At 37.7% G+C, this 21876-nt stretch overlaps 4 protein-coding genes across 6 annotated transcripts; all 4 read left to right on the top strand.

Moving 5' to 3' along the window:
• The first annotated feature begins 1269 nt into the window (after nt 1-1269).
• Nucleotides 1270-1895, top strand: LOC127137925 (probable fructokinase-6, chloroplastic). Its single transcript, XM_051064331.1, has 2 exons — nt 1270-1500; nt 1620-1895. The coding sequence occupies exons 1-2, from the start codon at nt 1312-1314 to the stop codon at nt 1893-1895; spliced, it is 465 nt and encodes a 154-aa protein (XP_050920288.1). The 5' UTR covers nt 1270-1311.
• LOC127076042 (ribonuclease H2 subunit A-like) lies at nt 1809-3286 on the top strand. 2 transcript variants are annotated; one of them, XR_007786745.1, is made up of 5 exons: nt 1809-2343; nt 2425-2512; nt 2610-2730; nt 2909-2988; nt 3158-3286. XR_007786745.1 is itself a non-coding variant. In XM_051017596.1 (4 exons), exons 1-4 carry the CDS (start codon nt 2188-2190, stop codon nt 2913-2915), a joined length of 372 nt encoding a protein of 123 aa, XP_050873553.1. In that variant the 5' UTR covers nt 1809-2187; the 3' UTR covers nt 2916-3152. The 2 variants fall into 2 exon arrangements, 1 of the variants encoding a protein (XP_050873553.1); XM_051017596.1 differs by lacking the exon at nt 3158-3286 and having other exon boundaries at nt 2909-3152.
• Nucleotides 3287-17349: 14063 nt separating this feature from the next.
• LOC127137924 (probable fructokinase-6, chloroplastic) lies at nt 17350-17975 on the top strand. The gene is made up of 2 exons (XM_051064330.1): nt 17350-17580; nt 17700-17975. Exons 1-2 carry the CDS (start codon nt 17392-17394, stop codon nt 17973-17975), a joined length of 465 nt encoding a protein of 154 aa, XP_050920287.1. The 5' UTR covers nt 17350-17391.
• On the top strand, nt 17889-19365 carry LOC127076043 (ribonuclease H2 subunit A-like). Of its 2 annotated transcripts, XR_007786746.1 has the most exons (5): nt 17889-18423; nt 18505-18592; nt 18690-18810; nt 18988-19067; nt 19237-19365. XR_007786746.1 is itself a non-coding variant. In XM_051017597.1 (4 exons), the coding sequence occupies exons 1-4, from the start codon at nt 18268-18270 to the stop codon at nt 18992-18994; spliced, it is 372 nt and encodes a 123-aa protein (XP_050873554.1). In that variant the 5' UTR covers nt 17889-18267; the 3' UTR covers nt 18995-19231. The 2 variants fall into 2 exon arrangements, 1 of the variants encoding a protein (XP_050873554.1); XM_051017597.1 differs by lacking the exon at nt 19237-19365 and having other exon boundaries at nt 18988-19231.
• The last annotated feature ends 2511 nt before the right edge of the window (nt 19366-21876 follow it).

Here is a 21876-nt window from a genome sequence, read left to right as displayed (position 1 = left end):
TCTTCCATGCGAGTGTATTATCTACGTTTTGACGGCTATAGATAATATATCTCATGCACTCTTCGGTCGAAGCCTTTCATGTTTCCCCAGTCGAGTAAGATTCGTTGTCCCTTTGTGGAACCGAATATTCACCCCTTCCTCCTGGATAATTGCCGGATGCTTGCAATTTATCCTCAGTGAGTCATCTTTCGTCTACCCTGTTGTTGTTGGTAACGATTGTTTCTCTTTTCGGTTGATTCATCCTTTAACAACCTACAACCCGGTTATGGATAATCTTCCATGCGAGGTTATTATCTACGTTTTGACGGCTATAGATAATATATCTCATGCACTCTTTGGTCAATCTTTTGATTGTTTTCTCCAGCAGAGTAAGATTCGTATTCCTTGTGGAATCGAATGTCCATCACTACGCCAAAAATGACTTTTAACAACGCATCTTAGACAGCGCTTTTAAAAGAAAGCGCTGTCTAAGGTTAAAATTAAAATAAAACACGGAAAATGTTCCAAAAAAATAATGAAAGCGCTGTCTAAGGGGGGGTCTTAGACAGCGCTTTCTAAAAGCGTTGTCTAAGACCCCCCCTTAGACAACGCTTTTAGAAAGCGCTTTTAAATATAGACCTTAGTCAGCGCTTTTGATAAAGCGCTGTCTAAAGTCTTTAAATTAAAAAAAAAAATCAAAACCAAAAGCGCTGTCTAAAGTCTTTATTCCCTCCATGTCACGAAAAAAAAGTTATTCCCTCCCAAATCCTAAAAATCCTACATTCTTCTCCCAAACCCTCAATCAGAGCTTGCTTCTCTTTCTCCCAAATCCACTCCCCCTTCTTCCAACCCTCAATCAGAGCTTGTTTATCCTGTGTGAAAGATTCTTCCCCTAAACCCCATTATATGTGCGAAAATGGGATCCAAAGCTATGGTTCCAGAATGGGCATCGGAGCCTTGCATAATGGGAATCGACGAAGCCGGAAGAGGTCCCGTTCTTGGTCCTATGGTCTATGGCTGTTTATACTGTCCTCTCTCCTACAAGAAAACCCTAGCTACTTTGAGTTTCGCCGGTACTTTCTCAATCAACTTCATTCTCTTTTTTTTCTGATTATTTTATAATCAATTAAATTGGCACCAATGATATTTTGTGTTATTTAATCGTAAGTAAATATTTGGTTTTGGTTACAACCAATCTTCGACGGTGCCCCTAAGTAAGTAATTTTTGTTGTTTGGCATTACTGTATTTTAGTTTCATGAATCAGAAATCTTAAAGTTCTCTTCCAAACTCATTTTCAACATAAATAGGTTGGTGAGGATGAATTTGGATATATGCTTGCTGATATACTCAAGGAAAATAATGTAAACAACCAAGGGATGCGTTTTGACCCTGGTGCACGTACTGCCTTAGCATTTGTTACACTGAGGAGTGACGGAGAGCGAGAGTTCATGTTTTATCGTAATCCCAGTGCTGATATGCTGCTCCAAGAAGATGAACTAGACTTGGACTTAATCAGAAAGGTGAAAATTAAAACTTCAAAACATTGGTCGAGTCTATGTTCTTCCAACGTTTTCCACTTTAACTCTACCTAATTCATATATTATTGTTGTAAAATTCTTCTGTTATTTATTTCTGGCAGGCCAAGATCTTTCATTACGGGTCGATCAGTCTTATAACAGAACCATGCAAATCGGCACATATAGCTGCTGCAAAGGCAGCAAAAGATGCCGGCGTATTTCTGTCTTATGACCCTAACCTGCGGCTTCCTTTATGGCCTTCTGCAGATAGTGCTAGAGAAGGGATTCTGAGTATATGGGAGACTGCAGACATCATGTGGTTTAAACTTGCAGAAAGAGGAACAACTGAGAGATTCTCTCAAGTTTGCCAATGCTTGTGGTGCATTGACTGTGACTGAGAGAGGTGCAATACCTGCATTGCCCACAAAAGAAACTGTTCTGAATGCCCTGCTTGAACCTGTATTGTAATTTCACATCCCCATATTTATTTTTCTTTGGTGAATTTTAGGAACTTATTTAGTTAATGCAGTAAATAAGGCCCAAGTGTTTTAATAATTTGGCATATGCTTTTAACCGAGGTAAAATCGGCTACTGAAAGAGAAAATTGAGGCTTTTGTAACTTTTATTGTTAAAGTACTTGGGTAGTAATGTTAAGCAGATAATTGAATTATTAGAGATGTAATGTAATGTATGATTTGTGCTTTTCAGGTTTATATTGATACGGTCGGAGATCCAGGGAAATATGAGGCAAAAATGTCTAAAAATTTCCCATCTATCAAATTTGTGGTTGCTAAGAAAGCTGATAGTCTTTATCCTGTTGTCAGTGGTGCAAGTATAGCTGCAAAGGTATTTAACTCTCTTCTAAAACTACATCAGTATACTATAATGTTTTATTGTTTACTTAAAATCTTTAATCCAACCTTTCAGGTTACGAGGGACCGAGCTGTAAGAGATTGGGTGCTCGATGAGACTGCTGATAATATACACAGGAACTTTGGTTCTGGATATCCTGCAGGTGAGAGTGTCATGAGTACATCGCATATGATATTGAGTATTATATTGATTTACATTGTAATTATAATAAATATGGGTTTGTTTCTTTGTTAATGTAGATCCCGCAACCAAGTCTTGGCTAGAAAATCACAAACATTCTATCTTCGGTTTTCCAACATTGGTTCGGTTTAGTTGGGGAACTTGCAGCACTTATTTTAAAAGTGGTGCTGAAGTTTTATGGTAAGCATGCTAAATGCTTTCTTAATCTTTACTGAAATCTGTGTATAGCTCGCTTCATAAACATGCTTCCTTCTATTACGAGCTCTCCTTCCCCGGACGAGCTTCCTTCAACTTGTAAAAACTCTCCTTCAACTTTATTTGTTCTCTCTGTATGAATCTAACCCTTTCTTTTTCGCAGGTCTTAAACCCTAACTATTAAAGACTTTGTTTGTTCAAAATTTCTCAAACCTCAAAGAATTTTTGAACCTTTCATTACTAGTAAGTTATTTTTTTCCATTCGGTAATGTTATTCCTAACAAAAAATGGTTATTTCTACTCTAGTTTCTTATTTAATAAATTTTTCTTCTTCTATTTTAAATTTTGCTCTACCTTGCTAATTGGTACTACTTTCCCTATTCTTTCCATGATATTTTCGTTTTGAATGCAGGGGATGAAACATAAAATGAGTGTTAAATTGGTTTTAAATTTGGGTGGTTAGAGGTTTTCATTATATAGAATGCCAAGATGAGAAGCTTTTGGTATTTCTTATGACATGATACTAATCTGTGTGTTCGACAAGGATCAAAATGGTTTCATCACTGCAGCTAAGCTCTGTCATGTTATGACAAATCTCAGCTAAAAGCTGAAATATGAAGAGGTTGACGAGATGATTCGCGAAGTTGATGTTGACGGTGATGGTCAGATCAACTATGAGGAGTTCGTTAGAGTCATGATGGCTTATTTGTTTTTAAAATAATGTGTTTCAAATATTGTGTATAATTAAATTTGATTTTTAATGTCAATAACGGCTGAATGCTTGCCCTTGGTCTTATAGGAATAAATAAATTTGGGACTGCTCTAGTTTTATTGTGTAAGTGTCATGCTACTATCACTTCCCTCAGCGTGGTTGATACCCATAAGAGGTATTTGGTACTAAGTACATGGTAGTGCATTTTTTAGATTCTATTTATTGATCACATGTTCTTGGGTTTACTATTCTATTCTAATTATGTGTATTTTTATTGTGTTAGTCAGAAGAGTTTAATTTTGAGTACATGGCAGTGCATGTCCCCAAGAGCAACACTGCAACTTTTCATTTCTTCACAAAGAAATTACGGTACAACAATGATGCTGAGGAGGAGAATGCTTATGTCATAAGGAAGCAACTTAAGGTATATGATCCTATAATCCAATTCACTATTTACTTGATGGTTGGTCACTAGTCTGTAGGGAATGATAATTTGCTTTTCAACTAGCTAAATTCCTTTTGATGCAATGTGTTACTCTTATATGGATGAATGTTCTTAGTATGTATTTGGTAACCGTTATGCCTGTTGTATTGGAAGACATATTCAACTTCAACTCTAGTATATTATTCTATTAGAAAGCTCAAAATAACTAAGTAAGAAATATGAGATATGTTGCTCCTGTGATGGCTATGTAGTATTGAAGATCTTTCTACATTTTGCTACAAGTATTGGTCATGAAAGAGAAAATCATCAATATATGCTCCAAATAATAATCATGTAAGGTTGAATTGTTTTATGCTTTACATTCTAATTATTTTATAGTCTTCAAATAATAATATTATTTCAATTATATTACTTTTATTTTGCAGATTATGAATGATGATATTGATGAAGATTTTCAATCCATTGAAGATGAAGAGATTAAATTTTAAATTTTTTTAATAGATGATGGTCATTTTAAAGATGTTATTTTGATTATAAATGATAATTGACATTAAGATATATACAATGAAGATGTTATTTTGATTGTGAATGATGTTTACTTTATGTTAATGATGTTTTTATATTAGGTTTTTGTATGACAAATTGATGCGCCCCAATGGTTTGGACGTGTCATTCGGATTCTTAGCACCCGCGACCGTCAACTTAGGTTTAATCTTAAGTAGACCGGATACCGTCAAAAATTGGTAGAAAAAAGGCCAAAATGGCATATATAAAATGTGATAATTGTCTATCAAAATCTGGTTGAAAACAGGTAGAAATTCTGGTTTATAAACCTGGAAATAATGTGGTTTAAAACAAAAGCTTCAAAAATTTTCGTATACCTTAGACAGCGCTTTTGTAAAAAGCGCTGTCTAAGGGGGGATTAGAAAGCGCTTTAGGCAAAAGCGCTGTCTAAGGGGGGGGGGGGGGGCTTAGACAGCGCTTTTTGAAAAGCGCTGTCTAAGGTATACCTAAAAAAATTAAAATAGGAGGGTCTTAGAAAGCGCTTTTGGCCAAAGCGCTGTCTAAGGGGATGGGGCTTAGACAGCGCTTTTCAAAAGCGCTGTCTAAGGTATACCTAAAAATTTAAAATAAGAGGGTCTTATAAAGCGCTTTTGGCCAAAGCGCTGTCTAAGGGGGGGGGGGCTTAGACAGCGCTTTTAAGATTTAAAAAAAGCGCTGTCTAAACCTTTAGCAGCGGAGGTTTAGACAGCGCTTTAAAGCGCTGTCTAAGGCTAAAAAAAACGCTGTCTAAGGTCTTGTTTGTTGTAGTGCATCCTATAAACAAGTCTGCTTTTCTAGCTTTCTTCAGGATGATGAGTGTTTTGGAACACAAACCAATTCACGATTTCGGTTGATTTTATCCTTTAACAACCTACAACCCGGTTATGGATAATCTTCCATGCGAGTATATTATCTATGTTTTGACGGCTATAGATAATACATCTCATGCACTCTTTGGTTGAATCCTTTGTTTGTTTCCCCAACTGAGTAAGATTCGCATTCTTTATAGAATCGAATATCCATCCTATAAACAAGTCTGCTTTTCTAGCTTTCTTCAGGATGATGAGTGTTTTGGAACACACACCAATTCACGCCTTGGTCGGTCACCTGTTATTGCCTACAACCCGGTATCCTTGGTGTTCCTTCCTGTCTGCTCCCTATTATGACCTTGGTCCCCTATGGAGTCAGATTTCCCTGAGTTGAAGTATACCTTTTTTAGGTTTTCGTCAGATGATTTGGTCGATTGATATCTCTCACCCGTACACAGGTCTTAGATATTCATTCTTCCCGAGCATGTTACTCACTAACCGGTAACATCTCATCCTTTTGCTTCCCCTGGAAAATCTTTGTTAGATTTCCCCAGCGGAGTTGTGGTTATATTTCGTTTTTTGTACAGGCAAAGTTGTCTTGTCAGCTCTTTTCCCCGTTCTGAGGCCGGATTTTCATCCGAGGTGTCCTTTGTGGATAGTTTGAGTCAGCTTGAGTCTTTCCAATGGATGTGTCTTCCTTTGGAACTCTCTCTCCCCAGTTTGAGTCCTTTACTCCCCAGTAAGGTCTCCAGTCCAGTCGTGTCCTGCTCGTGCAGCGTCAGTTTCCCCTAATTCAGAGTCGTGTCCTACTCACGCATTTTTTATCCCCATGAGAGTCCTGTTAGAGTCTCTGTTCCTGGTGAGTGTATTACTCCGATGGATCGTCTTTTCTTCTTTGTGGACTCATATTCCCCACAAAGATAGTTTGTTTTGCATTCATACATTTGCATCATGAGGTCTCTCAGGGACCAAAATTTGTCTCATTATTGTTATTTAAGCCCATTCTACCGCGTCGAGATGAAGACTTTAACCTTCACTTCTCCGGCTAGAATAACCTTAAATAGGGGCCTCTGTAAGACCCCAATTTTGTCCCTAAGATCCCTCATGGCATCATATCATATCATTGCATTGCCTCAAGGATCATTGGACACCTTGCTTCCTTCCCTGTGGGTGGGTTATCTTTTTGAGTGGTTCTTGATCACCAAGCATTCCTTGCATTCATATGTCATTGCTTTTCTTTTAATCACTAACCAAAAGTACAAAAATATGTCATCTAACCTTTGTCTTGCAGATGAAGCAATAACAGGTCAAGGCAATTAAAAGCAGTCATTGAGCAATAGATGGTGGTCATTCTTGAGATTTGGACCCCATGATCATTCACAAGAGTTCATATGAGCTATGATGACATTTTGAAGCAAAATCCCAAGTGTTAGAGGCTTGAATCTCATAAGAACACTTCCAAGTCATCTGAAGACCTAGAAAGTCAACTGCAAAGTCAATTGTGGATTTGGAGATGGGAAGTGATTAGAAATACTTCATTCATGTTCAAACAACTCTCATTTGACATTTCAAACACTCACATTGAAGAATTTGAGGTCCAGTAAAAAATTTCCCAAAATAGAAAGTGACCCATAATTTGAGATTTCCAAAAATGGAAGGGTTTTGGACCAACTTCAACTCAATCTTACATCATCAAAAAAGCTTCAAATGAAATTTTGTTGAACATGAAAGTTGTAGATCTTTCTCTCCCATTTCCAAAATGTCCAAGATCATGAGCATATGATGTGTGGTTGAGGAGATATGATCAAATCATTGCCAAATATGCATGGGACTTCAAATGGCCATATCTTTTGATTCAAAGCTCCAAAATGAGTGGTTCTTTTTGCAATATTCTCCTTTTGACCTCTAATTTCCAAATCATGCATCACATTACATGAATTGTCATCACATAATCACTTGTTAATCCATGCCTTTTTTGGAGGGAAATTGCAAAATTCAAAAATGGTGCATTGTATGGACTTTCTACCATTGCCATTGAGTTTAAAAAATGATTTTAAGTGAAAATGATGAAGCAATTGGTACTGTTCACGTGTAAATGGTACATGCACCATGCAAATTTTGATTTTTTGCAAAACACCTAATTTCACTTAACCAAGTTAATTATGGATTAGCAAGTTGATTAGTAAAGCATATATATACTCTAATCCTAACAGAATTGGAGGAGGTTAATCATTTTTCACATTTCAAGATCCAAATTCTCTCTCACTCAAAATTTTTCTCTCATTTATAATTCAATTTTCTTCCAAATAGCATTGCATTTTGACTTCATATTCTTGTTCCCTAGCTTGGATTTTGTGTAGATCAAGTGTTGTTTTGTTGAATTCGTGCAAGAATCAAGTGGTGGAAGTTCATGAAGTTGAAAATGGAGTTTCTGTTTTGAGCTAGATCTAGCACCATTCAAGCTTCAATTGCTTCATCAAACTTCATTTCAAGTATTGTAGAGTAGATTTGGACTAGTACAAGCTGTGGATCATGGCATTTCAAAGGTTCTGCACTTCAAGAGGTCATAATTCCAACCTTTTAATTTTGAAATCCATGTATATATTGTTGTAGATCTTGTTCTCCTGGTAATTCTGATATAAAATTTGAGCGAAATGGTGCATTATCCATGAAGTTACGCATGATTGAAGTATGAGATGCCAAAGAGTTTTTCTTCGATTTGATCTTGTTATGATGAATTATGTTTAAATGTTTGTTGATCTTTGATCTACATGAAAAATGCTTTGCAATGCTGTGCTTGTTTTTGATTTCTGGAGTTTTCTGGAATTTTCTGGATTTTGGTATGAAGTTCATCTTCATCTTCATCTTCAACCTCATGAAGAAGATGAAGATCCTGAGTTTTCCAGAACTTGCTACGAACTTGCTACGAGTTCTTGAATTAGCTACGAATTCTGGAAATTGCGCCAGGCTTAGGGTTTTAAACCAAAACGCTGTCGTTTTGGTGAAGCGCGCAAATTTGAATGTGGACCAGGTTCGAGTCCCACCGCGTGCAAATATTCAAATGTTTCATGTTTTTCACATATTCCCTCCATTTTGCCATGCTTGTTCATGCTTTGATTTCCAATTTTTCCCAAACTTCATAAAATCATAACAAATTGAAAAATCATCCAATTGATCCCCAATTTTTTGCAAAATTCTCCTTATTCTGTCTAGTTTTTTATGATCATAATTTCCAAAATTGTGCATGGCTGGATTTTATTTGGTGCTAGGGTATGTGATCATGTATCCATTTGTGACCTTGCCTTGCTTATCTTGTTGTGAAATGCTTGATTTTAATCCAATGAATGTGAAATTTTGCATGTTGATTCTAGACACATTGTTGGACATTTTGGTTTTGGTTTGACATTTTTCCCATGCTCCATTTCTGTTTTATGCTTGTGTTAACTTGGTGTGACAATTTGTGTCACACCTTTGATTGTCCAACTTATGCCATTTAACTTCCAGGCCAAATGATCTTTGATTCTTCTGATTTTTTGTGTGATGGATGTTGTGGATGTCTTGAATGTTCATGAAAATTTCCAGATTTATTTGAATCATTTCTGTTTTGATTTGAATTTTTTCATTCATGATGATCACATATGAGCTTTGAAATTGTCTTGGACTCCACTTGATCATGAAATGCTTTTGATGGATGATTTTGATGTGAGCCTTTTTAGGACTTGTCAATATGTGTTTGAAGTTACAATGTGTTGAATTTCAGCTCCTGTTTTGAATTTTTTCTTCATCTTTGACCCTAGGCTTTGACCTAGTGGTTTGTTACTTACTTGTGAGCTTTGATTTCAGGTTTAAGCATCCAGGTTCCATAGTTGATGATGCTTCATCATGTGAATATTGATATTTGCTATTGATTGCTAATATTTGTGTGTCTTGTAGGTTGATGCTAACTCACTTAAGTTTGCCTTATGGCTTACACATTTTGTACATTGGGATTGTCTGTTGCTTATTGACTATTGTCTGTTTGTCTGAGTATTGTACTGATTTGTTTAGCTGTTTCCACAGGTACCTAAGTTGCTTTAAGTTCATTTGAACTTTGCTTTGCTTGGTTGCTTAACCACTTAGGTATAATCCCTAATCTTCATGTAGTCTGGAAGACCTGCCATGTTACTTTGGCAGGCACCTGTCTGAAGCCCTCCTTAAGAGGCAATGTTTGTGGCTGTTTAATTTTGTGCCAAGCAGGTAAAGTCCTCTTAAGAGGCAATTGGCAGATAAAAGAGATGTGTAATCCATCTCCTGTTACTCAGTGTGTCATTCACCTTGCTCACACCATGTGTTGATGCATTGCGAATAAGAACCCAAGATCTTATAGAGTCAATCATTTGTGGAGAAGAGTTCCTACTTTCTGAACTCCCACACTTTCCATTGATCAAAGCTCTCCCTGACCAGGGATAAGAGTTATGAGGCACACCCTTTATCTCCATTTCATCTGCTTCACCCTAACTCTCAATGTTAGGGTTAAGAGCTCAAAACACCCCATTCCAGTTGGTTGTAAAGCTTAACCTTGCTTGAGCCTAATTGATTGTGTATAGTGTGTGCTACTTGACTTGTATGTTTGCTTACTTGATTCATCTGTACATGTTTGCTTATGTGTGCCTTTGTGCATTTATCATCATTACTTGTATATCATTTCATAAACATTGTTCATCACTTTGTGACCTTTTATTTTGTCCATGGAGGAGCAAGCATAAGTCCATTAATTGGCAGTTGTTTCCTGTGATATGGTAGGAGACTAGTATAAGTCCATTGATTGGCATCTGGTATCCATTTTGTTTCTTTGCTTTGTGAGACTAGTATAAGTCCATTGATTGGCATCTGGTATCCATGTTTCTCTTTGTTTTAGGAGATTGGTATAAGTCCATTGATTTGCGTCCGGTATCCATTTTGTTTTGTGAGATTGGAATAAGTCCATTGATTGGCATCCGGTATCCATTTACTTTGTTCATCTGTTATTTGCTTGTTGCCTTGTCCAAAGGAATCACTTGAATCATCTACGTATGATCTCAAGAGGTGAACATCTAAGAAGTTTTACATCCCTCACCCTCCCACCTTTTGTTTCTTTAAACCTACATTTGCATGTTAGCCCAAAACCAAAAAACTATTGTGCAAACATTTTCATCTGTTTTTTTCAAAATTAGAAACCTAGGCCATAAGCCTCTGATTTTCAAACTTCATTTTCACAATACTTCTGTTGAATTGAATTCTAATCATACTTTGACTTCATTTTTGTGAATACTCCAAATTGGTTAATTTCACTCACTCAATTGCTTTGGTGGCCCAAGTCCACTTCTTAATCAAGTTTTCATACATTAGCCATAGATCTCAATTATCTTAGTGGTTGATGTTAATCTCGCCTTTTGTCCTTAGTGATCGAACCGTAAGACTTCCATACTGAAAACAGGGTTGACCCCTCTAGTATGTCAAAGCTATTCTCACATGGTGGACTTGTTGTTGATATAGGTTGAGTTTTCTCCCGTGGATAATGAAAGACCTTAGGGCTTTTGTTTAAAATCAATCCACTCACTTACTTTTGGAAATCTTTTAGCCGAACTACGACGTTTTGATCCTTACCTTCCATGGAAAGGTACGTAGGCAACGGGTTCATCCGTTCAAAAACAAAAATAATAATTGGTACATTCTTTTCTCATCTCTTCACTCATGTTTGCATAATACATATTTCGTAAACAAATAACATTTCACACAACAAGTTGTGAAAAGGGCTCCCTAGGAGTACCTAGGACGTTTTGGGTGCCTAACACCTTCCCATTGCGTAATTAACCCCTTACCCAGATCTCTGATCTTTTCATTAGTTTTCTATGTGTAAAACTTCTTAGGCTTTTGTTCGCTTTTTAGCCATTCCTTTGGATAAATAAAAGTGCGGCGGCGACTCTATCTTTGTATGCTTTGCTTTTGATTTAATCAATAAATCATAAAGTGACGAATACACCGCTACAGAAAAGTGGCGACTCTGCTGGGGACAAATCCTTGGTGGTTTTGCCTACTTTTCACCCTTGTTGTATGATATTGTTTATTTGTTATATGACATATTTTTGTACAATTTGGGATTACTCTATTGATTATAATGATTGAATTGCTTGATATATAATTGCTTGTTTGCTTGGTGATCCCTGTGAGATGAGTTCTATACCCGAACTCGAGTGCACCTTAGGATAGGAGAATGGCATAGTCTCGTCGACTTGTGTGGAGTTATTCCTTAGCAAGTTGACTTGCGAGTCCATTCACTTGGTGGAGGTCATGTTGGATTAATAATGTCACACAAGTTATTTGTGGTTAGGCATTATTCTTTTAACATGTGCCTTAGAAGCCAAGGACCTTAGTTTACCAAGCCCATCTTGGCCTATTTTTAGGACGTAGTGCGGAAGTCGTTCAGATGTAAGATCTGATGCGATTGTTACGCGATACTACACTCATAAGAGTCTCTCTTGAGAATATTTTTGGAATACGAGTATTCGTTCCTCCGATAATATTCGAAAGATGGGATGATGACTATGGGAACCTCTTGTAGAACATGTTCGGCAGGTTTAAACCATAGTACACTCCCTTTGGGTGGTTCTTAACCGAGACTCCATGCTCGTGACTCTCAACAAACCCGTGATTCATGGTTGAGTCGTTCAGACATCCTTAATATCAATGGAACTTGGGTGTCGATAAGGTGAAAACCATAATCCACACCAAAATGGATGATTGATATTAAGGATGATTGAGCCGGTTCATGTATCGTTAATATCAATGGAACTTGGGTGTTAACAAGGTGAAAACCATAATCCACCAAAATGGATGATTGATATTAAGGATACTATGAGCTTTCCCATGACCTTTGTCTGGTGTGATTTGCTTGATCCTTGAGTGTGATTGTTGCATTCATGCACTCATGCATTCATCTGCATTCATGTCATCAGAAAAATCAGAAAATTTTCAAGGAACTTAAAGGGTTTATTTGCAAAATTTTCAGACATGGAAAGACCAAAAAGGCATACAAAGAAGTACAACTTTCGACAACCCGATCTAAAAGAGTTAAGGAATTTGACATCTTATGTATTAGATCCCTTGGGTTTCAAAGCTCGCTATGGGAAGCTTCTGCCTCTGTTGCTCAGATGCGTGGATAGACACGAAGCAGACCTGTTGATGACTGAGGTCCATGAGGGTTCATTTGGTACTCATTCTAATGGACATGCCATGGCCAGAAAGATGTTGAGAGCATGCTACTATTGGCTGACAATGGAGTCTGACTGTTGCATCATATTCAGAAGAGATGCCACAAATGTCAGGTTTATGCGGATAAGATTCGTATTCCTCCGACACTTCTGAATGTGATTTCATCACCATGGCCTTTCTCTATGTGGGGAATTGACATGATCGGCATGATTGAACCGAAAGCGTCCAACGGACACAGGTTTATTCTCGTAGCAATTGATTACTTCACCAAATGGGTTGAAGCCGCATCATATGCGAATGTGACCAGACAGGTGGTCGTGAAGTTTATCAAGAATCAACTTATTTGCCATTATGGTGTGCCAGATAAGATCATTACTGATAATGGATCTAATCTGAATAACAAGATGATGGAAGAGTTGTGCGCTGAGTTCAAGAGTTCACACCATAACTCCTCTCCCTACAGACCCAAGATGAATGGGGCTGTTGAAGTTGCCAACAAGAATATCAAGAAGATTATCCAGAAGATGGTTGTTACGTACAAAGATTGGCATGAGATGCTGCCATTTGCTTTGCATGGATATCGTACGTCTGTCCGCACTTCAACAGGGGCAACCCCTTTTTCTCTTGTTTAAGGCATGGAGGTTGTTCTCCCAGTAGAGGTGGAGATCCCATCAATGAGAGTCTTGATGGAAGCCAAGTTGACTGATGCTGAATCGATTCAGAGTCGTTACGACCAACTAAATTTGATTGAAGAGAAGCGATTGACTGCCATGTGCCATGATCAGTTGTATCAACAGAGAATGAAGAAAGCATTCGATAAGAAGGTCAAGCCTCGTGTGTTCCGAGAAGGGGACCTCGTGCTCAAGAAAGTCTTGTCTTTCGCGCCCGATTCCAAGGGCAAGTGGACTCCAAACTATGAGGGTCCATATGTTGTCAAGAGAGCCTTTTCAGGCGGAGCTTTGATGCTCACAACTATGGATGGGGAGGATTTCACTCGTCCTGTGAATTCAGATGCAGTCAAGAAATACTTTGCCTAAAAAAAATATATGGAAAAAACAGAATAGCTCGCTAAGTTGAAAACCCGAAAGGGAGGCTTAGGCAAAAATGAGCGTCTCGGTGGAAAACCCGAAGGGGCGATCCAGGCAAAAATTAGAGACATAGAAAAAAAAATGAATTTGCATCCCGCTAGATTGAATACCTCACCCTGGGGCAATCTAGGCAAAAAATAGGGATTTGGCAAGTAACTGCATCCTGACAAGACTTTCTGTTTCACAACTGTCTTTTCGCCAGAAAATTCTTGATTCGTCGTCGACCGAAGCTTCGAATACATCGGATTCAAATTGGTAGAGAAATGGTCATTATGTTCAATGTAGCCCTCTTCCAATATATATCACTGATTTCAAACTTGTATAGATCTATGGAGTCTTGCCATTCACAGACTACCATTCCATCAAATCAATTTGAGCTTGTATCCAATTATTTGCACTCTTATTTGTTTCAATTCAACAAATGTTTTGCATGTTTTAATTGATAAAATGTCATTGTTTTAAACAAACAAATTATTTCATAAAAATTGTTTTTAAACAAAGTGAACATTCACAATGATGAAAGGATACTTAAGAATTTCTCAGTGCTCTCCCAAGGGTGGCATGATTTCCAACAGGGTAAGACATTCGTTCATTATTCCTGGCATGTTTGTATCCTCTTTCTCCAGATCGTTGTTGGGGTTGCTCCCCAAGCAGAGCTTCTATTGAGTTTGTTTGTGTTCCCAAAGCAGAGTGCTTGTTGGAAACTTCAGTTTTCCTCTCTTGCAGCATTCTTCCCCCAGCACGGTCGATTTCCTTTTTGGAAGATTCAGTAGTTGGTGGGTTGACACCCTGTTACCTTGTCGTTTTCCCCGGTGAAGTCGCCAGAGGAGTTGTTGATATGATATTTCATCTATGATATCTCCCCATCAGAGTGCTTGTTGAGGTTTTCACCTCCCCTCCCTTCAGCAGAGCAGTGAGTTCTTTCCTCCTCAGCAGTTGTGGTATTTTGTGAAGGTTCAGTACTTGGTGGTCGATCCCCGGTTCTCCTTCTATTTCTCAGGTAAATCTCCAGTAGATTGGCTGCATGGTGGATTGTATCTGTGTTGATTTCTCCCCTGCAGAGAGTGGGTGATTTCCTGATGTTTTGATCCCTAGTAGAGTGGCTTGTATGGCATAATCTACTTGTGTGATCTTTTCTCCCTCAGTGGGTTGTTCCCCAATGGAGTCGCCGACAGTATCCCCAGTAGAGTTGCTTGTGCGGCTAGATTCTACTTGTATGTTCTGTTCTCTTCAGCAGTTCCTGCCTGTGCAGCGAGCACCTTTTTCTCAGATGAGAATGATAATCTCTTGCAGAAGTCTCATGATTTCTCTACATCCCCAACAGAGTTGCTTTCGTGGCAGTTTCTGCCTGCTTTGAACTTTTGTTCCCCAATTGGGTTGATTGATGATCCATCGTTCAGAGATTTGGTGATTCCTTTGATATCTCTGATCTCTTGCTTCCCCGCAGATCTTTGCTTTTTAGCGTTCAGATCTCCAGCAGATTGGCTTTCCATTGGATTTCTTGGATTTTCCTCTGGAAGTATAGTACCAGGCGTTTGTTTCCTGGGGCCTGTTTGTGTTAGAAATGTCTGTTTTGTCAACATTCACCAAACATAAATCACGCATATTCATGCATAATCATTAACATACAGATATTTATGTTGCATTTTTTGCCATATATCTTTTATTTGTTGTCTCCTGCTATTGGTGATATAGATCTCCCCAGTAGATCTTCCCAAGTAGATGTCGGGTGTCTAATCTCTCAATATAGAGTCAGCCTTTAAGCAGAAAGTGTCTATCCTTTCCTGCCATTTCCCCACTGAGATACATCCTCGTGGATGACGGTTGTTTCCGTTTCCCTCCCAACACACATAATGGGACGGGTTTTCCCTTTTGAGTTCTATCCTCATTAGGACGAGTCTTGATTCAATTTGCCTTTTTAGTTTGATCCTAAATTGGCCCTTTTTCAACTGTCTCTCGTGCTTCCCTGTGGTATAAATGAATAGTTGCTTACTAACCGGCGCTCATTCATCTTATCCTCAGTGGAACTCTTGGCTTTCTGCCTACAAACCGGCATTCGTAAGTCCTATCTGTGTGGTTTATTACCTACTAACCGGTAGTTATAAACCCTATATTTCTCCCCTAGCAGAGTTAACTTTGTTGTTCATCCCAACCGATGACAGTTACTCTTCTGTGGTTTTCGACCCAGTATTTGGTAGATGTAATCCCTTCTTTGTAGTTATCTTCATCCAGTATTCGATGTTGATTTTCCCTCTCTCTTCTGGGTAATTGCTCTGAGTAAGCAATTTTATCCCCAGCGGGTCCTTTCACAGTTTGCCAGTGATTGTGTTCCTTGGATCATTGATTTTCATCAATGTATTCCCAGCGAGTCTTCTTTCATTTACCTTTTTGTTGGTAATGTCTGTTGCTCCCTTTGATCGGTCATCATTATATACCTAGTTTGGTATCCCGATGCCTTTCTTTTCGGATGATTTATCCTTTAACAACCTACAACCCGGTTATGGATAATCTTCCATGCGAGTGTATTATCTACGTTTTGACGGCTATAGATAATATATCTCATGCACTCTTCGGTCGAAGCCTTTCATGTTTCCCCAGTCGAGTAAGATTCGTTGTCCCTTTGTGGAACCGAATATTCACCCCTTCCTCCTGGATAATTGCCGGATGCTTGCAATTTATCCTCAGTGAGTCATCTTTCGTCTACCCTGTTGTTGTTGGTAACGATTGTTTCTCTTTTCGGTTGATTCATCCTTTAACAACCTACAACCCGGTTATGGATAATCTTCCATGCGAGGTTATTATCTACATTTTGACGGCTATAGATAATATATCTCATGCACTCTTTGGTCAATCTTTTGATTGTTTTCTCCAGCAGAGTAAGATTCGTATTCCTTGTGGAATCGAATGTCCATCACTACGCCAAAAATGACTTTTAACAGCGCATCTTAGACAGCGCTTTTAAAAGAAAGCGCTGTCTAAGGTTAAAATTAAAATAAAACACGGAAAATGTTCCAAAAAAATAATGAAAGCGCTGTCTAAGGGGGGGTCTTAGACAGCGCTTTCTAAAAGCGTTGTCTAAGACCCCCCCTTAGACAACGCTTTTAGAAAGCGCTTTTAAATATAGACCTTAGTCAGCGCTTTTGATAAAGCGCTGTCTAAAGTCTTTAAATTAAAAAAAAAAATCAAAACCAAAAGCGCTGTCTAAAGTCTTTATTCCCTCCATGTCACGAAAAAAAAGTTATTCCCTCCCAAATCCTAAAAATCCTACATTCTTCTCCCAAACCCTCAATCAGAGTTTGCTTCTCTTTCTCCCAAATCCACTCCCCCTTCTTCCAACCCTCAATCAGAGCTTGTTTATCCTGTGTGAAAGATTCTTCCCCTAAACCCCATTATATGTGCGAAAATGGGATCCAAAGCTATGGTTCCAGAATGGGCATCGGAGCCTTGCATAATGGGAATCGACGAAGCCGGAAGAGGTCCCGTTCTTGGTCCTATGGTCTATGGCTGTTTATACTGTCCTCTCTCCTACAAGAAAACCCTAGCTACTTTGAGTTTCGCCGGTACTTTCTCAATCAACTTCATTCTCTTTTTTTTCTGATTATTTTATAATCAATTAAATTGGCACCAATGATATTTTGTGTTATTTAATCGTAAGTAAATATTTGGTTTTGGTTACAACCAATCTTCGACGGTGCCCCTAAGTAAGTAATTTTTGTTGTTTGGCATTACTGTATTTTAGTTTCATGAATCAGAAATCTTAAAGTTCTCTTCCAAACTCATTTTCAACATAAATAGGTTGGTGAGGATGAATTTGGATATATGCTTGCTGATATACTCAAGGAAAATAATGTAAACAACCAAGGGATGCGTTTTGACCCTGGTGCACGTACTGCCTTAGCATTTGTTACACTGAGGAGTGACGGAGAGCGAGAGTTCATGTTTTATCGTAATCCCAGTGCTGATATGCTGCTCCAAGAAGATGAACTAGACTTGGACTTAATCAGAAAGGTGAAAATTAAAACTTCAAAACATTGGTCGAGTCTATGTTCTTCCAACGTTTTCCACTTTAACTCTACCTAATTCATATATTATTGTTGTAAAATTCTTCTGTTATTTATTTCTGGCAGGCCAAGATCTTTCATTACGGGTCGATCAGTCTTATAACAGAACCATGCAAATCGGCACATATAGCTGCTGCAAAGGCAGCAAAAGATGCCGGCGTATTTCTGTCTTATGACCCTAACCTGCGGCTTCCTTTATGGCCTTCTGCAGATAGTGCTAGAGAAGGGATTCTGAGTATATGGGAGACTGCAGACATCATGTGGTTTAAACTTGCAGAAAGAGGAACAACTGAGAGATTCTCTCAAGTTTGCCAATGCTTGTGGTGCATTGACTGTGACTGAGAGAGGTGCAATACCTGCATTGCCCACAAAAGAAACTGTTCTGAATGCCCTGCTTGAACCTGTATTGTAATTTCACATCCCCATATTTATTTTTCTTTGGTGAATTTTAGGAACTTATTTAGTTAATGCAGTAAATAAGGCCCAAGTGTTTTAATAATTTGGCATATGCTTTTAACCGAGGTAAAATCGGCTACTGAAAGAGAAAATTGAGGCTTTTGTAACTTTTATTGTTAAAGTACTTGGGTAGTAATGTTAAGCAGATAATTGAATTATTAGAGATGTAATGTAATGTATGATTTGTGCTTTTCAGGTTTATATTGATACGGTCGGAGATCCAGGGAAATATGAGGCAAAAATGTCTAAAAATTTCCCATCTATCAAATTTGTGGTTGCTAAGAAAGCTGATAGTCTTTATCCTGTTGTCAGTGGTGCAAGTATAGCTGCAAAGGTATTTAACTCTCTTCTAAAACTACATCAGTATACTATAATGTTTTATTGTTTACTTAAAATCTTTAATCCAACCTTTCAGGTTACGAGGGACCGAGCTGTAAGAGATTGGGTGCTCGATGAGACTGCTGATAATATACACAGGAACTTTGGTTCTGGATATCCTGCAGGTGAGAGTGTCATGAGTACATCGCATATGATATTGAGTATTATATTGATTTACATTGTAATTATAATAAATATGGGTTTGTTTCTTTGTTAATGTAGATCCCGCAACCAAGTCTTGGCTAGAAAATCACAAACATTCTATCTTCGGTTTTCCAACATTGGTTCGGTTTAGTTGGGGAACTTGCAGCACTTATTTTAAAAGTGGTGCTGAAGTTTTATGGTAAGCATGCTAAATGCTTTCTTAATCTTTACTGAAATCTGTGTATAGCTCGCTTCATAAACATGCTTCCTTCTATTACGAGCTCTCCTTCCCGGACGAGCTTCCTTCAACTTGTAAAAACTCTCCTTCAACTTTATTTGTTCTCTCTGTATGAATCTAACCCTTTCTTTTTCGCAGGTCTTAAACCCTAACTATTAAAGACTTTGTTTGTTCAAAATTTCTCAAACCTCAAAGAATTTTTGAACCTTTCATTACTAGTAAGTTATTTTTTTCCATTCGGTAATGTTATTCCTAACAAAAAATGGTTATTTCTACTCTAGTTTCTTATTTAATAAATTTTTCTTCTTCTATTTTAAATTTTGCTCTACCTTGCTAATTGGTACTACTTTCCCTATTCTTTCCATGATATTTTCGTTTTGAATGCAGGGGATGAAACATAAAATGAGTGTTAAATTGGTTTTAAATTTGGGTGGTTAGAGGTTTTCATTATATAGAATGCCAAGATGAGAAGCTTTTGGTATTTCTTATGACATGATACTAATCTGTGTGTTCGACAAGGATCAAAATGGTTTCATCACTGCAGCTAAGCTCTGTCATGTTATGACAAATCTCAGCTAAAAGCTGAAATATGAAGAGGTTGACGAGATGATTCGCGAAGTTGATGTTGACGGTGATGGTCAGATCAACTATGAGGAGTTCGTTAGAGTCATGATGGCTTATTTGTTTTTAAAATAATGTGTTTCAAATATTGTGTATAATTAAATTTTGATTTTTAATGTCAATAACGGCTGAATGCTTGCCCTTGGTCTTATAGGAATAAATAAATTTGGGACTGCTCTAGTTTTATTGTGTAAGTGTCATGCTACTATCACTTCCCTCAGCGTGGTTGATACCCATAAGAGGTATTTGGTACTAAGTACATGGTAGTGCATTTTTTAGATTCTATTTATTGATCACATGTTCTTGGGTTTACTATTCTATTCTAATTATGTGTATTTTTATTGTGTTAGTCAGAAGAGTTTAATTTTGAGTACATGGCAGTGCATGTCCCCAAGAGCAACACTGCAACTTTTCATTTCTTCACAAAGAAATTACGGTACAACAATGATGCTGAGGAGGAGAATGCTTATGTCATAAGGAAGCAACTTAAGGTATATGATCCTATAATCCAATTCACTATTTACTTGATGGTTGGTCACTAGTCTGTAGGGAATGATAATTTGCTTTTCAACTAGCTAAATTCCTTTTGATGCAATGTGTTACTCTTATATGGATGAATGTTCTTAGTATGTATTTGGTAACCGTTATGCCTGTTGTATTGGAAGACATATTCAACTTCAACTCTAGTATATTATTCTATTAGAAAGCTCAAAATAACTAAGTAAGAAATATGAGATATGTTGCTCCTGTGATGGCTATGTAGTATTGAAGATCTTTCTACATTTTGCTACAAGTATTGGTCATGAAAGAGAAAATCATCAATATATGCTCCAAATAATAATCATGTAAGGTTGAATTGTTTTATGCTTTACATTCTAATTATTTTATAGTCTTCAAATAATAATATTATTTCAATTATATTACTTTTATTTTGCAGATTATGAATGATGATATTGATGAAGATTTTCAATCCATTGAAGATGAAGAGATTAAATTTTTAAATTTTTTTAATAGATGATGGTCATTTTAAAGATGTTATTTTGATTATAAATGATAATTGACATTAAGATATATACAATGAAGATGTTATTTTGATTGTGAATGATGTTTACTTTATGTTAATGATGTTTTTATATTAGGTTTTTGTATGACAAATTGATGCGCCCCAATGGTTTGGACGTGTCATTCGGATTCTTAGCACCCGCGACCGTCAACTTAGGTTTAATCTTAAGTAGACCGGATACCGTCAAAAATTGGTAGAAAAAAGGCCAAAATGGCATATATAAAATGTGATAATTGTCTATCAAAATCTGGTTGAAAACAGGTAGAAATTCTGGTTTATAAACCTGGAAAAAATGTGGTTTAAAACAAAAGCTTCAAAAATTTTCGTATACCTTAGACAGCGCTTTTGTAAAAAGCGCTGTCTAAGGGGGGGATTAGAAAGCGCTTTAGGCAAAAGCGCTGTCTAAGGGGGGGGGGCTTAGACAGCGCTTTTTGAAAAGCGCTGTCTAAGGTATACCTAAAAAAATTAAAATAGGAGGGTCTTAGAAAGCGCTTTTGGCCAAAGCGCTGTCTAAGGGGATGGGGCTTAGACAGCGCTTTTCAAAAGCGCTGTCTAAGGTATACCTAAAAAATTTAAAATAAGAGGGTCTTATAAAGCGCTTTTGGCCAAAGCGCTGTCTAAGGGGGGGGGGGGCTTAGACAGCGCTTTTAAGATTTAAAAAAAGCGCTGTCTAAACCTTTAGCAGCGGAGGTTTAGACAGCGCTTTAAAGCGCTGTCTAAGGCTAAAAAAAACGCTGTCTAAGGTCTTGTTTGTTGTAGTGCATCCTATAAACAAGTCTGCTTTTCTAGCTTTCTTCAGGATGATGAGTGTTTTGGAACACAAACCAATTCACGATTTCGGTTGATTTTATCCTTTAACAACCTACAACCCGGTTATGGATAATCTTCCATGCGAGTATATTATCTATGTTTTGACGGCTATAGATAATACATCTCATGCACTCTTTGGTTGAATCCTTTGTTTGTTTCCCCAACTGAGTAAGATTCGCATTCTTTATAGAATCGAATATCCATCCTATAAACAAGTCTGCTTTTCTAGCTTTCTTCAGGATGATGAGTGTTTTGGAACACACACCAATTCACGCCTTGGTCGGTCACCTGTTATTGCCTACAACCCGGTATCCTTGGTGTTCCTTCCTGTCTGCTCCCTATTATGACCTTGGTCCCCTATGGAGTCAGATTTCCCTGAGTTGAAGTATACCTTTTTTAGGTTTTCGTCAGATGATTTGGTCGATTGATATCTCTCACCCGTACACAGGTCTTAGATATTCATTCTTCCCGAGCATGTTACTCACTAACCGGTAACATCTCATCCTTTTGCTTCCCCTGGAAAATCTTTGTTA

Source organism: Lathyrus oleraceus, chromosome 4 (genome assembly GCF_024323335.1).
Source record: "Lathyrus oleraceus cultivar Zhongwan6 chromosome 4, CAAS_Psat_ZW6_1.0, whole genome shotgun sequence".
Classification (NCBI taxonomy): domain Eukaryota; kingdom Viridiplantae; phylum Streptophyta; class Magnoliopsida; order Fabales; family Fabaceae; genus Lathyrus; species Lathyrus oleraceus.
This window is presented reverse-complemented; position numbering and strand designations above follow the sequence as displayed.